At 39.6% G+C, this 15,666-nt stretch overlaps 1 protein-coding gene across 1 annotated transcript in view; it reads right to left on the bottom strand.

Annotated features, from left to right (window-relative positions):
• The window catches only part of LRP1B (LDL receptor related protein 1B), a 1,706,338-nt gene that overhangs the window by 34,223 nt on the left and 1,656,449 nt on the right, over window positions 1–15,666 (bottom strand). The window contains exons 86-87 of the mRNA XM_070423500.1: window positions 13,795–13,899; window positions 12,824–12,937 (exon numbers count right to left, since the gene is read on the bottom strand). Of these exons, the coding sequence (XP_070279601.1) occupies window positions 12,824–12,937; window positions 13,795–13,899 (219 nt within the window). The remainder of the gene's footprint in view (window positions 1–12,823; window positions 12,938–13,794; window positions 13,900–15,666) is intronic.

Genomic DNA, 15,666 nt, shown 5'->3' with positions numbered 1-15,666 from the left:
CATCTTTTTTTCCTTAAATAGTATCAGAGGCCCTCAAGGGCAAGAGCTATACCTTACCTTCCTCCTATTTTCTATCCATTTTTTTTGGATATAGTTCCATAGTAAAATCACACATAAACAAAAGGCAAGTAGAAGAGATAAAAAATGAGTAAAATGTTTTCTTAAGAAGTTATGATGATAAATTAAGCCCATTTGGGTCTTTATCTAGAGAGATATTTTACCTGAGTTTAGAACATTCAGGAAACACATGGTGGTAGTTTTAGAAGGTGTCATAAAGATGATAAAAAATTATAATAAGATGAATCCCTTTTCTATTTTGTTTGACTTGGGGATTTTGGAAATTAATTAAAAAAGAGATATGGTATGAGAAAGATGACCATATCAGAGGCTATCAGATCTCACAATCCAACACAGGATCCAAGATGTTATTTTTAGCAACAATTAAGAACATATTACATGCAGAATACATGCTAGCTGAGGGAGCAAAATAGATGAATCAGACATAACCTCTTACTTGAAGAAATTTACAATTTGACAGAAAGAAACAGACATGTAAGTTTAAAGTAGAACAGGCAGCATTCCCAGTCCTATTTCATAAAAATATGTTTCATGTCCAGGTGAGAGGTAAATTCTAGCCATAAAATATGACATATCATAGAGTAGTATAAAAATATAAACACAGACAGCGTAGGAATGATCAGAGAAAGATATTTTGTGGAAAACCACCCTCCCCCCCCCAAAAAAAAATAAACAAAAGACAGATTTCTGTATAAGTCTAACCAAATCATAAAGAAAAAAATAGATTGGGGGAAAAATATAAGTTATTTAAAGCTTTTGCTTGAAATTAAGAAGTAAAATATAAAATAAGCAATGCCCTCTTGCTTTGGACTACATGAAGAATTGTTCTTGCTTTGGGCAAGAAGCAATAATATGTCCTTGTAAGAAATGTGTTGGAATTTTGCCACATTGCCATTCTCAAACAGTGAGTGCCTAAATTGATATGATATCACAAGCAATGTAATATCAAAGTAAGACCTTTTTGGTTCTCCCTTTTTAGATTATACAAATGACCTTCAAAACCAACTTTTTCTTCTCTCTTTAAAAGAGAATGTGAGTTATAGGAAAAACAATTTTTAAAATGTATTACTCAATAACAAATATCATCAAACTTTAAGCTACACAAGTCAATTATTTACCTCTGTTTTGTTCACTGATATGTCCTTCAGTGCCTAGAATGTTGTCTGGTATATAGTAGATGTTCAATAAATATTTTTTGATGAATAAATATGAGAACAGAATATTGGCAGTATTTTTGTCATCTAAAAGGGCAAAGTATGAACAAATGAAAGGACACCTGGAATTCTAGTTCTTGTAGAATGTGGACAAAATAGACAGGGGTTATAATAAGAAATAGACTAACAGGTTTATTATCTTTCTTGAAGTTAAGCATAAATAGGCTACTTATATACCTAGATATAACCTGGTATATTATTTGAAGTATCAGGAAAATAAATTATAAAAGCATAGAGAAAAAATAAACATAAGTATTTGTGAGCCGAAAATTTTATGAATAGCTCCTTAGTTACCACATAGTGTTAATAACAGATTTTTTGTTAGTCTTAAATTTTGTGGCCAGGGGTAGTCTTTATCTTCTCAGTGTCTTCATAGTTATTTTAGAGGTATTTGGAGCAAATGTGTATCTGGGGTTGTGACTGTGACCTAATTTGAAACCAGTTTCTAAACAAAAACTTAGTTGGGGTGCAGATTTTAATACAATGTACTTTATAGGCTTGTATTAGTGAACAATTATTCCAAACTTATTACTTTACTGACAAGGAAAATGTGACACAAACAGATGATATAAATTGCTCCAAATCATAACTAGTTTGATTCATAAAGTCTATACTTTTAGACCCGGTATTTCTACTTCTGGGTGTTAATTCTAGAAAACTAATGGAAAAGTACGAAGATATTTACACACACATGTTTTCACCCTTAGGAAAAAATAGTTAACAAAAGAGACAAAAACAAAAACACACACCTAATTATTGAATGAAATATGATTAATTAAATAAAGCAAGGAAAATACAAACAATGGAAAAATGGGCTACCATTAAGAATAAAAGCTCCCGCTCTGGCTGGTTTAGCTCAGTGGATACAGTGTCGGCCTGTGGACTGAAGGGTCCTGGGTTCGATTCCGGTCAAGGGCACATGTCTGGGTTGGGAACTTGATCCCCAGTAGGGGCCATGCAGGAGGCAGCTGATCAATGATTCTCTCTCATTGATGTTTCTATCTCTTTCTCCCTCTCCCTTCCTCTCTGAAATCAATAAAAAATATATTAAAAAATAATAAAAGCTCTCCATTAACAGGGAATGATGTTCATAATGTTCTGCAAAGTAAATAAACATAAAAGTATTTATCATGTGATCTTATTTTAGTGTAGAGTACTCTGCAAATGTATATTAGCATAAAGAAACTGAATGCATAGAAATCAAGTATTAAACTGGATATTACTAAGACATCTGTGGATTTGAAAAGTTATCAGAATTACTAATTTTTACTTCTAAAATAAATATTTATAGTCTAAAAAATAATGACTTGAGGAAAATGTATGTAATATTGTCATTGTGGAGTTATTTTATTCTAGTCTGAGAAATAATACTTTCTCTACTAAAGCTTGTCCAAATGAAGAAATTGTTAACTTAGTTGAGTGATTTATCAAAAACAAAACAAAAAATCATAGTGTGAATAAAAGTCAGAAAAATACAGTGTGTACAAAAAAGAAATATGGAGTTTTCAAATCTTTGCTATTCTAACTACAGTGCTAAGATCTCGGCTAAGAGATGCTTGCCAAAGACAGGAGCTAGCATGTTAGATGTCCAAGAGAACTTCAACAAGTTACTTAAAATAAAATCATATGCAAGTATTATGCCACCAAGATTGAAAAGTACATGATAGTTATAATTCTGGAGCCACAATTGTATGGAAAAATCTAACTATGCAGAAATAAAGGACATAGTGTCTGGCTCTAAATACAGGTTTTCAGATTAATCTTATATGTGCTCATATAACATTTCTTTCCTGTGGAAATTCTTATTTGTGCATATTAGAGTCATCTTCTGAAAGAAGAAACATCTAAGGTTTAGAGAGGCCAATAGGCCACCAAAAAATAATTTGAGGAGTGAATGAATCCAGGTAAACATGACTCCAAAACCCATGCACTTTCCACTCACTGAATCTTGCAGAGTCGACAGAACTTACTATCTCTCTCACTGACTTTGATGTGGCGATCCCAGCCAATAAATGGATCCCTCTGGTACTGTCAATACAGAGAGCCATGCGAGCAGAATCAGGATTTGAATCTTCATTCAAAAACCAGACAACAGAAGGAAAAATTCTAGAGGGAGAAATCCCTGATCAACTCATTGTCCTTTACTATATTTTCTTTTTTTAAAAATATATTTTATTGAATTTTTATAGAGAGGAAGGGAGAGGGATAGAGAGTTAGAAACATTGATCAGCTGTCTCCTGCACTCCTCCTACTGGGGATGTGCCCACAACCCAAACCTGGGACCTTTCAGTCCACAGGCTGACACTCTATCCACTGAGCCAAACCGGTTAGGGCTACTATATTTTCTCATGAGTCCTTAAGCAGTGATAATTTAAGCCCAGAAGTTTATTAATACACTAGAGGCCCGGTGCACAAAAATTTGTGCACTCGGGTGGGTCCCTCAGCCCGGCCTGTGCCCTCTCGAAATCTGGGGCCCCTTGGGGGCCCCTTCCCCTGGCTGCTGGCACCAGTTTTCCTCTGGTGCCCAGAACCCAGGCCTTTGCTCTTCGCCGGGAGGGGCCGGCACAGTGGGCCAGGGGCTTAGCTCTTTTAAAAATACTTCTGAATGTTTGGTAAATAACCCTATAGGAATATACTTTCTGGAACATGTTGGTTGTTAAGGGCTGATTTGGGTAATCAACAAAATGTATGTTAAAATCCTAATCCCTAGAACCTCAGAATGTACCTGTATATGGAGATAAGATCTTTAAAGAGGGGATTACATTAAATTGAGGCAGTTCCAGTGGGACCCTTAGCCCATTTCACTGAAGTCCTTATAAGAAGAGGAATGTTGGGGTCCTGCCCAGCAGGTCCAGGGGTTCCCAAAGGTGTGGATAGAGTCGGCGAAGAAGGAATGACACAGAGGCAGCGTTCAGGTAATCATCATAGCCAGGTTCTCTTTTTATTGTCCTGTTACATCTATATTTATACTATTTGATCCTATAAGCATGCCTCTATAAGCTTTTTTTTGCCGAGGAGAGCATGGGGTCCGTTTATTGGGGGGTCAGTCAAAGGGGGAGCTGGCTAGGGTGGGGTAGGGCAGCAGCTTGTCTGGCCCCTGCGAAACCCAACTTGAGTCCAGAGCCTCAACCGCTTTGAAGCCAAAGTCTTCCTCCACCTTTATCTGCACAGGGGGCCAGCTCCGGAGTCAGCGGGACTCCCGCCTGGTGCCCTTCCTGTGGCACTCGCTGCGCTCGCTGCCTCTTCCACCCGCGGGGCCCCTCACCAGGGGCTGGGCTGCTGGCTTCTGTGGGTGCTGGTGTCCTCCTGGGCGGGGACAGCCCCTCTTTCTCTGGAGGCTCGTTCTCAGCGTTGCCTGGGGTGGGGGCGTCTGTGCCCTGGCTGCCCTCGTCCTCCAGTAAGATGGTGAACTGGCTGGCCTGGTAGTCATCGCCGTAGGAGTCCAGCACCTTCTTGAGAAACATCCACTCCTGCTGGAGTCTCTGTGTTATCCTCTGTACCTGATGGAGCCTGTTCAGGACCCGCTCGTTCACCCGCTTGATCTCCCTGGAATGCCGACCCAGCGCCTGGTACTTCTTGTGATTAAGTTCCCATTGGCACCGCTGTTGCTGGCCTCGGGCTGCCTCCTCCTCTTCGTCTTGCTCCTGGAGGCTGGAGCTGCCCAGACCCCCAGACACGAACTCCACTTTGGTCTCAAGCTCGCTCTCCAGGATGTGACCTGAGAACTTCTCAAAGCCCACGGCTGCCATGGACCCCTCTCTCTGCTCCAGCTCCATTTCTCCCTGGCTCCCGGAGCAGAACTTCAAACCTTGCAAGCCTCTAGTTTAAAGTGGCTTGCAAAATGACACAGCCCATCCAATTTCACAGCCAGGCACCCAGGCCCCGGCCGCTAAGCCTCCTGGGAGTTGTAGTTCTCTATGTCCTGCTTGCCTCCCTCGCCCCACCCCCATCCCAGTCCCAACTGAAAGGCCCTGCTGGCTGGTCTAACCCTGTGGCCAGGCATCTGAGTCACCTCGGGTCTTTATTCCTGTCCTGACACTGCGCCATCTGACCACGGAGACTCTCCTCTTGGGAGGCCCCTGGGTCTCCTTCTGGGTCTCCTCAGGCCAGGCACTGGATCGCATGCCCCAGCGGCAATGCAGCTCTGGCGCCTGAGTCTCCTGCTGGGGCCTGGTTGCGTCAACCCCCGGGGACCGGATCTCCGTGCCCAGCTGCGATGCAGCCCCGGCCCCTGGGTCTCCTCAGCCCAGGCACCAGATAGCGTTCCCCAGCGGGCGACGCAGGCTCGGCCGGCGCATGGGTCATCTTCTGGATCTCCTGCTGGGGCCTGGCTGCATTGCCCCGGGACCGGATCTCATGCCCAGCTGCATTGCAGCCCCGGCCCCTGGGTCTCCTCAGCCCAGGCACCAGATCTCAGGCCTCAGCGGCTAAGCAGCCCCAGCGCCTGGGTCTCCCTCTGGATCTCCTGCTGGGGCCTGGCTGCATTGCCCCGCCCGGGACGGGATGGTGTCCCCAGGCACCTATGCAGCCGGCCTCTGGCCCCGCCTCTGGGTGTTCTTCCATCACTGGTGATCAGTGATCTGAGAAGCCAGGCGGGGCAGGGAAGAGGCAGACATCCATCTCTTCCCTGCCCCACCCAGCTTCTCCGATTACTGGCCCAATGCCAGCAAAGGCGGCCAGGTTCTCCTATCACAGAAGCCTGCAAAAGCGGCCTGGCTTCTCCGAGCAAAGGCAGCTCTGTTCTCTGGCTCTTGGCTGCCACCTGGGTTTCCGATGTAGTCAGCGGCAGGCGGCTTCTTCCTTCCTTCCCCTTTCGCCTCCCAGCATTGCGCTACATATGCAAATTAGCTGTCATCTTTGTTGGCAGTTAACCGCCATCTTGGCTGACAGTTAATTTGCATAAAGATATGCTGATTAGCCAATGGGAAGGGTAGCGGTCGTACGCTAATTACCATGTTTCTCTTTTATTAGTGTAGATGGCGTGTGTGTGTGTGTGTGTGTGTGTGTGTGTGTTAATTTTATGTGACAACTTGACTGGGTTAAAAGATGACCAGGTAGCTGGTAAAACATTAATTCTGGTTCTGTCTGTGGAAGAGATTAGCATTTGAATCTATAGATTGAATAAAGAAGATCAACCTCACCTATGAGGGTGGACACTATACAATCCATTGAGGGCCTGAATAGAGGACAAAGGCAGAGGAAAGGCACATTCACTCTCCCTTCATGAGCTAAGATCATCTTCTCCTGCCCTCATACATCAACATTCCTGGGTCTTAGACTGTTGCACTCAGACTTACATACACTATCAGTTCCTTTAGTTCTGACACCTTTACGTTTGAACCAAATGCTCCAGCTTGCAGACAGTAGATTGAGGGACTTTTAGGCCTCCATAATTGTATGAGGCAGTTCTTATAATAAATCAATATCCCCTTCTTTAAATGTATATGGAGTTTGGTTCTGTTTGTGTGGAGAACCCTGATATGATCCTATCTAATAATAGACAAACATGGTAATTGACCATACCTTCGCTATGCCTCCCATTGGCTAATCAGCGTGATATGCAAATTAACCGCCAACAAAGAGGGCGGCCGGCAGCCACGCAGCTGAAGCGAGCAGGAGGTTTGCTTGCTCCAGTGATGGAGGAAGCCAGGGTTTCCCGCCTGCCGCGGCCTGGCTCTGAGCTCCGAAAGCAACAAAGTTTCAATTATAGAATCTAAACAAACCCCAGATACCTGCTTTCAGCAGGCCGTGGCCTCAGAGCTGGAGCGAGCAGGAGCCTCTTGGCTCTCAGCGCCAGTGACAGCAACAAAGTTTCAATTATAGACCGTAAATAAATCCCAGAATAAAAAAAAAAGAAAAAAAGGAGAGGCTGGGAGCTTCAGTTGCCGGCCAACCTGAAAATGGCCCTCAACCCCTCACCCACACTGGCCAGGCACTCCAGTGGGGACCCCCACCCTAAAGGGGGTGTGGCCAGCCTGAAAACGGCCATCAGCCCCTCATCCAGGCTGGCCAGGTACCCAAGCAGGACCCCCACCCTGATCCAGGACACACTTCAGGGCAAACTAGCTGGCCCCCACCTGTGCACCAGGCCTCTATCCTATATAGTAAAAGGGTAATATGCAAACTGACCCTAACAGCAGAAAGACTGGGAGTGACTGGTCACTATGACACACACTGACCACCAAGGGGCAGATGCTCAATGCAGGAGCTTCCCCCTGGTGGTCAGTGAGCTCCCACATGGGGGAGCTCTGCTCAGCCACAAGCAAGGCTGATGGCTGCCAGTACAGTGGTGGTGGTGGGAGCCTCTCCTGCCTCTTCAGCAGCACTAAGGATGTCTGACTGCAGCTTAGGTCTGCTCCCCGCTGGCAAGTGACATTCCCCAAGGGCTGCCGGACTGCCAGAGGGATGTCTGATTGCCAGCTTAGGCCCAATCCCCCAGGGAGCAGGCCTAAGCCAGCAGGTGGTCATCCCCTGAGGGGTCCCAGACAGCAAGAGGGCACAGGCCAGGCTGAGGGACACCCCCCCCCGTGCACAAATATTTGTGCACCGGGCCTCTAGTATATAAAATAATATATAAGTATATACATTATATATTATAAATATATTTTTCTCACTAAATCAGATAATTATCTCTTGAAAAACTAGTTAAGTTCAAATCAATTGATATTTACTATTCATTTGCCACATGCCACATACAAAGTTTTAATCCCTGAGTTGCAACTATTGAGATAATAAGAGTCAAATAGGAAAAAGTATGAAGAGGCATCTGGGTTTAGTGAGCTCTTTGAGCAAAGACACCTAACTGTGGAATTGTCCTGCAGTATGTGCCACGGCTGTGTATAATATGGTAATAGTGTTAGGAGACACAGGGTAGAAAAAAATATCCATTATCAGAGGGTGAAATACTGTGAATGCTGCTGAGAGGTAATGCTGATAAGGTGGTTCTATACTTTAGAGAAACTAAATATGATATAAATGAAAGTCTTAGCCTAGGGAGAAATCTTAGAAATAGGAAGACACAGTTAACTTGATATCAAGTTCAACAGTTCTTCACAGTACTAATAAATTCAATGTCTCACAAAAACAACAACTATTGAACACTACAAACATTGCCAAATAACACATATTAGACTTTTTAAAATGTGGGTTTAACATTAATCAATATATCTACATGAATACAAATCAAAATTCTCTCTAAATAAACATGAAAAAATAAAAAACATTTTTTTCTTAGGCTCTTTTTGGAGTTTTATTTTTCTATCATACATAGTAGTAAGTGACAATGGCCATCAAGATACAAAAATGAAGGCTTTCAAAGAACAAACATATTCCTTAATTAGAAGGATATAATAATAAAATTTCTAGGTGAAAAAAAATCTATAAAGTATTCATATCTACCTCCATAGATCTGAATACTTTATAGATTACCCCAAAATGTATCAGTTCTGCACAATTTAAATGGTTTTATTATATTAAGAAAAGAAACATTTATTAACAACAAAACTATGTCTTATCTGTTAAAAGAAATATTTTCCCGTAAAGGCTTTTAGATAAAATAGTACATACTAGCTTTTCACTAAAGATACATGACCATTACCAATTGAAATCTGAGGATCGAATCTGTTTCCTAAGACCTACCCTTATAAGGAGAATCAACCATGAGAAAGATAATCTGAGGGCTTAATATTATTTTAGATAAACAATTTGTGTATTGTACATGATCATACACTTTTTATTCAATTTTTAAAAAATTTATTTATATTTTAGTATCAGATACATTATAAATATCATAAAGCTAGAAAAATGTTCATATTCTAGAAAAACACAAACATAAAATTTGTGTCTGAACCATTTCTACATCCTGCATAGTCTCTTAACAGTGGGCCCTTAATCAATAGTAAAAGAAAAGTCCACTTAAATACTTATCTTCCTTGTAAATATATCTCCTCCGAGATCCCACTTTTCCTTGAAGTTACCATTGTTTTTCCTGCATTTAAAATGTAGCCAAACATTCAGAAAGAAATCTACATTCTTCTCTACTTCCTTACTTTTCACATAACCAACTACCATCTGGTTTCTATCATATAGGGTGTTCAAGACATGCCCCATAATTGCCATCTAATTGCAAGTTGATATTCTTTGATGCTCTCTAGTCTTTTGACTTTGAGGAATCTACTCTTTGATAATTACTCTGCACTTTCTATTTACTTTTGTTGATTTCTCCATATCTTCTTTCTCTTCATCATAATATGCCACACAGCCTGTGTTCTATTCTCAACAATCTTCACCTTTTCCTTTCAGATCTGTTCTCTGACTGTGCCAGTCCTCTTTCAAGAAATGTGTTCAGCAATTAGCCCTCTAAAATTACTGCTTTTTTTTTCAAAATACTGTGAAAATATCAGTTCATCTATAAAGTCTTTTTTAAAATATATATATATATTTTATTGATTCGTTACAGAGAGGAAGGGAGAGAGATAGAGAGTCAGAAACATCGATGAGAGAGAAACATCGATCAGCTGCCTCCTGCACACTCCCCGCTGGAGATGTGCCCGCAACCAAGGCACATGAGCCTGACCAGAATCGAATCCGGGACCTTTCAGTCTGCAGGCCGACACTCTATCCACTGCGCCAAACCAGCTACAGCTATAAAGTCTTTTTTTTTTCTCTCAGTTGATCTCCCTATTCAGTTGTTTTCTCATAACACTTTGGTGATATATATATATTATAACAACTGTCAAATGGTATTTTGATTTTTTAAAAAACCCATTTATCTAATCAAATGAATATTAAATTCTTCAAAAGTAAAAATCACTTTGGGATTAGTACAGAATAAAAAAGGCAGCAGGACGTAGGAGCTATAGGCAAGACATGGACTTAAGAATCAAGCAGAGGTCTCAGGCATCCATCACTTCCTAGGATATAACCTCTGTGCTATTATCAGTGAAATGGGTATAACAATTAATAATAAAAATTACATAATATTCTAATTGTATACATACAATGTTTAAAGTACTTAACACAGTGCTGTCACAAAATATTTGCTAAACCAGTTTAACTGTCAATCATTCCCCTTTCAAATTTACACAGGGTCTCACTCATCACAGGTTCCCAGTACATATTTGGTGAATGAATTAATGAATGCATGATAACAGAATGTAATTATCTCTTTTATACTTCTTTTAAGATTTAAGTTGATTTGCGGAATTCAGTAAGCTTTACTCCTGAAATCAGAATAAATTTTAGGGTATAGAAAACCAAGGCACAGACAAATTTTTCATAAAGCCAAATGCAAATAGAGATGCAGACAGAGATACAGAAAGTAAGAGGTGTTTGCTCCAAGACCCTCCAATTAACATAGTTTACTGACTGTGTTTATCAGATAAGCTGATTATGACCTCAGAAGGCCAGTTGCCCCTGATGATACTTGGTAAGAGTATGATGTGGAAGAGGACAGTATTGCGGGCCACTATGCCCATGAGCGATATAGTCTGGTGACATGGGCAGCCTCTGAACAGGCCATGGTCCTGAGGCTTACTTGTGGGGAGAAGGCAGGGTGAGCCTGAAATGTCATGTGTGCTTTGCCTGGGAATAGCAAGAGAGGAACAAAGTTAAAGAAGGCTGGGCCCCAGAGCAGGCATTGACAGTGTCCTAAAAATGAAGCAATGAAAGTACCTACATTAATGCTTGGCCAGGGATCACCCTGGATTTCCTAACTGAAATATTCAGAAATCCATTGTCCTTTCCTTCAGTTGCACTGCCAAGGTTCAGGCCCTCACCACTTTTCACCTGAAGTGTTGCCATACCTTTTGATATGTGGTCCTCACTGATCTCAAGGGCTTTCCTCCACATGCCAACAAAGGTCTCCTTCAAAATCAAACTCCTTCAGCTCAAGCCTCTGCCTTAGATCTCATTGACTAATTATTCTTTAAAGGATCCTATGGAATCCCTTACTCATGGCATAAATTGGATTCCAGTTTATCTTTCTAATTTTATTGCCTCACAACCCTCCATCTGTCAACTCTATAGTCATTTTTAATTCTAGCTATATTAAACCATTCCTAGACATTAAGTCTCCTACATGTGTCTTTGCTTATGTTATTCTTCCCCCCGCCCCCAGAATGTTCTTTCCAACCTCACTGAACTACATCAGTTGCATGAACAAAAGGTTGCCTTCCCTGTAAAATATTCCATGTTCCCATGTCCCATTTTGAGTGAGTCACTTGCCCTGTTAAGATTTCACTGTGGTATTTTTTTTATTACTGTGTTCACAATTACATTATTATAGATTAATTAGTTGCTTATAAATTCCTAACCCCTCTAATTAGTGAGTTCCTTGATGCCTAGGGTTTAATTTCATTCATCTTCACTTATCTAGGATTGAGCACACTTTCAGGGTCTTATAAATATTTGCTGAAAACCTGGAAGAATGTAGGGTAGAGGCAGGGCAAAGGTAGGACTAAAGAAGGGTTGTCTGTCTTCAACTGCATAAGCTGCTAAACTTGAGTATGAACTGAGAAATGAATCAATTTCTTGAAATAGTTTATGTACATTTTATAGACTAAAATTTAAAGTTTTATTTATGGATGTGTTTTATTTAAAAATATTGGTTTAACACATTCAAATATCTTCCAGAAAAAAGTAATATCCAATTTTCCTATGCAATTATTTTAATAACTTCCAATATTTTCCCAACTATTGTATAAAGAATCACATTTTCTTGAATAAAAACGGATATTTTTGAATAAAACTGCAGAGTTTTGGTAAGGAGACATCTGAATTTAAATACCATTGTGCTTTAAAACTATTATTAAGTACTCTGAGACACCACCATGGGGCTAACTTTGGGTGCCTATCAGGGTTTCTACTTGCAACATTGGGTCTTGAGGAGTGTCTCAAATATGCTCCCACCTCTAAAGCTCAAATACACAATTAAAAGATAACTTGCACTGTAATGAATGTTGATAGTTTCCTCAAAAGTGGTCCTTGAAATTTCTCAGAGGAAATGAGTTTGCTATGACAAACTGAATTGAGAAAGTCTGATTTCAACTATTCAAAAACAAAATTTCCAGAATTTTTAGCAGGTACATTTTTTCTGTATAGAAGTCTTATTGATTAAGGTAAGATCATTTCTAGTAAAATTTGGGGATACAAAATAAGGTATTTTTCATCAGTACTTGAAGTGAAAAGTCAGTTACTAAATAAGAACTACCACTCCAAATATGGTATATAGCGATAGAGTCTAAAAATACCTGCTTCTATACTTCTCTAGTTCAAAGCAGTAGTCTAACTAATATATTTCATTAGACAGTTTCATGAACTTGTTCATTCCCTCCATTACATTTCTAGGCTTTCTGACTATGGTGCATACAATTGTCGGTGAGCGAAGCACAGGTTAAGTGTGTATGACACAGATGAGCCCGGGGATTAAGTATACACTGAAATGCACGTGGATGTTCATGATTTAAGCCAATGGACTGTGGCCTGAAATGATGTCACACGAAGTGGAGCGGTAAGTGGAAGGTTAAACCTACTTGCATCTCGGCTCATTAAACGCAGTTAAAGTGCAAATCCCCTCATTCTGACAGTAGTGATCACAAGGGTTCTCTTTCTGGTCACAGCGCTGACTTTTAAACCCCACAGAGCATCTGCAGAATTTCAGTAAAATACAGCCAAATAAAGCATCTGACTTGGTATTTTTTGTTAATATGTTTCAAATTTACTTCGTACAGAATATGTGATTAACATTGTTCAGGTATGCTCACTTCTCTCTCATACAAACTCATCACATGCTACTCTGACGAGGTGGGTACAGAATGCAGGCATGGGTCTTATGTGGGCATTACCCTTCTGGTCAAGCAGGGATAAAGGAAAACTCAAAGTAGAGGACACATAAGTTGAATAGTTTTATTTCAAGTTGTCCATTCTGGACCATTAGTTATTTGAGAGGAGGAAATATTAAATTCCAGATTTTCTTAAAGTAGAGAATCTCCAATACTTTCCAAACATTTAGAAACCCAGGTTCAAGTTAATGTATTACAAAGGAGCAAGGCTTAATAGGTCTGCATAATACAACACTCTTAAAATGAATACAAATATCATAAGTATTATACACTTGAAACTATACCTAAAAATCTTTTGAAAAGAATGACCTTAAGTATTGAAGTATTCATAATAGGATCATGTCTGGGTTTCACATATCTGAATAAAGTCAATAAAACTAAAACAATTTCCCCCAACACTTCCAAGTTCAAAAATCTATGAATGTCTGAAATGGGTATGATGCTAAAATTTAAATGAGTTCTCCTTTTGAAGTCACTAGCCAACTGATGAAGGAGGAGATTCTGTAGCACAGAGCCAATGAGAGAAAATAACTGATCAAAGATGTCCATGAAATATTTATTTAAAATGTATTTCCCCCCAAGAAAGGAGAACAATAGAGCAGGGATTCCATGTACAACCAAAGTCATACTATTAAAAGCCCACAAAGTTGTAAAATACTCACAGACACACAGGTACATTTGTCTCAGGGTCCAGCTGACATGTGCCACCATTGTAACAGTAGCCGTCACATAACTGACAGCTAGAGGCAATCTTTCCATTGGTGCAGCTGCAACAACAAAGGAAAAGAAATCTCATCATTACTGGCATCATCATTGTTTAAAGCTGACACAAATTCTCCGCACATGATAATATTCATCATAGAGGAGTTATGCAGGGGCTGGCCAAAAGTAAGTTTTCAGAAAGGCAGACTTGTTAAAGGCAAATATTTTTTTAACAGAATAATGATAAAATTATTATTTTGGTAACTTTCAAATTTTCAACCCATTTGCTTTATATAAAAATTTAATTTAGCTAGATATATGTTTGAAAAAGATATACTCTAATTCCTATCACTTACACTTTGAGAAGATGTTATCTTCAGTATCTTATTCCCTTTTCCTATAACTAGAATTTGATGAGATCAGTGTGAATTATAAACTATATGATCATATACTCTGGAGGCAAATGCCTCATCTACTCCTTCTAATCTGGAAATCTAGTCCAAAGAATTATTAATGAGTTTTAGTTTTCATATTTTGTAAGAAAGTATAGGATTATGCTGTAGTCACATGTGTCCCACTGCATTTCTTTGAATATGTATTGCAATTAATGTAAACCTTTTTATTCTAACAACAACAAAAACAAAACAAAACATGGAGCAGTCCATTGCAAAAATAAATAGTACTGTTATAGGAACAATATGCAATAGAGCAACAAAGTAATGAAGTAGCCTTACATGGAATACTTATGGAAATGATTCTAACATATGGCATATTTACATGTCTGAGATAAGAATAAACTATGACTATTGCTACAGGGGGAAAACAAGTATGATAATAATAGGAAAAAACAAATTTCTTATTTGCCATGTTATATTTTTAAATTAATAAATAAGTACTATTAGGTTGGACATTAAAAGTTGCTGGGGAAACAGAAAAAACTGCATTTGCATTCCAAATTTCCAAGGGGCCTCTTCTATAAGAAGTATGGTAGTAGAATTATACAATCCTGGGACCAACTAAGAATTATAACACATCCTGCCAATATTTTGATTGTGAGATCATGTTAGTACTAGGTGCTAGGAAGCAATCAGTGATATCACAATAAATCTAGACATAACCTTGACAAAGAAATCAGGCTGCAATATCATTGATTGATCACTTTGACCCTTTCCTTAATGGATATCTACTACAGCACATCCATCAAAGGTCAATTGCCAATGATAGGTTAGATGTCTGAAATATTGGTTAGCAATCCTGTAGTTCAGTTATTTTGCGCATATTTGTTGGACTTCATGTGGTTGGCAGAGAAGCAAGAAATGGACTAAACTGCTTATAACTTTTTCTGGGTGCTTAATTTAAAAATATTGTTAAGGACATGAATTTTAAAATCACATTTCTTTTTAAGATGAACAGAAGCAATGAGTGAACTGGAGATAAAGAAAGTGGGACCAACTATGGGGGGAGAGGCAATGGTTTAAAGTTTCCAAGATTTAACAGAGACGATCACATCCTTTATAATCTATGAAGGCCTGCGAATACAAATTCACACATATTCAGTGGTATTGGTGTCTGTATGGTAAGTGGGTTGAGGAGGCAGTTCCTTGCTCTCCATGCCTACCCTCTTTAAAAATCAAAGAGCAGAAAGTTAGTTTCTTGTTCTGTCAAAGGTACAACATCAAAGAGAAAAATAGCTCATTATGCATGAAGTGATTTTCCATACGAAAGATAACTATACACCAAATACCAGCTTTTTAAACAAAAAAAATGCATATTTATTCATTGCTCTTAAACTTCTGCTTCCACAAGTAATAAAAGACGTTGCCTCCTAAAGG

Source organism: Myotis yumanensis, unplaced genomic scaffold, assembly GCF_028538775.1.
Source record: "Myotis yumanensis isolate MYYU_CA2020_CCGP unplaced genomic scaffold, mMyoYum1.0.hap1 SCAF_8, whole genome shotgun sequence".
NCBI lineage: Eukaryota > Metazoa > Chordata > Mammalia > Chiroptera > Vespertilionidae > Myotis > Myotis yumanensis.
The sequence above is the reverse complement of the archived record's forward strand: the minus strand, read 5'-3'. Positions and strand labels throughout refer to the sequence as shown.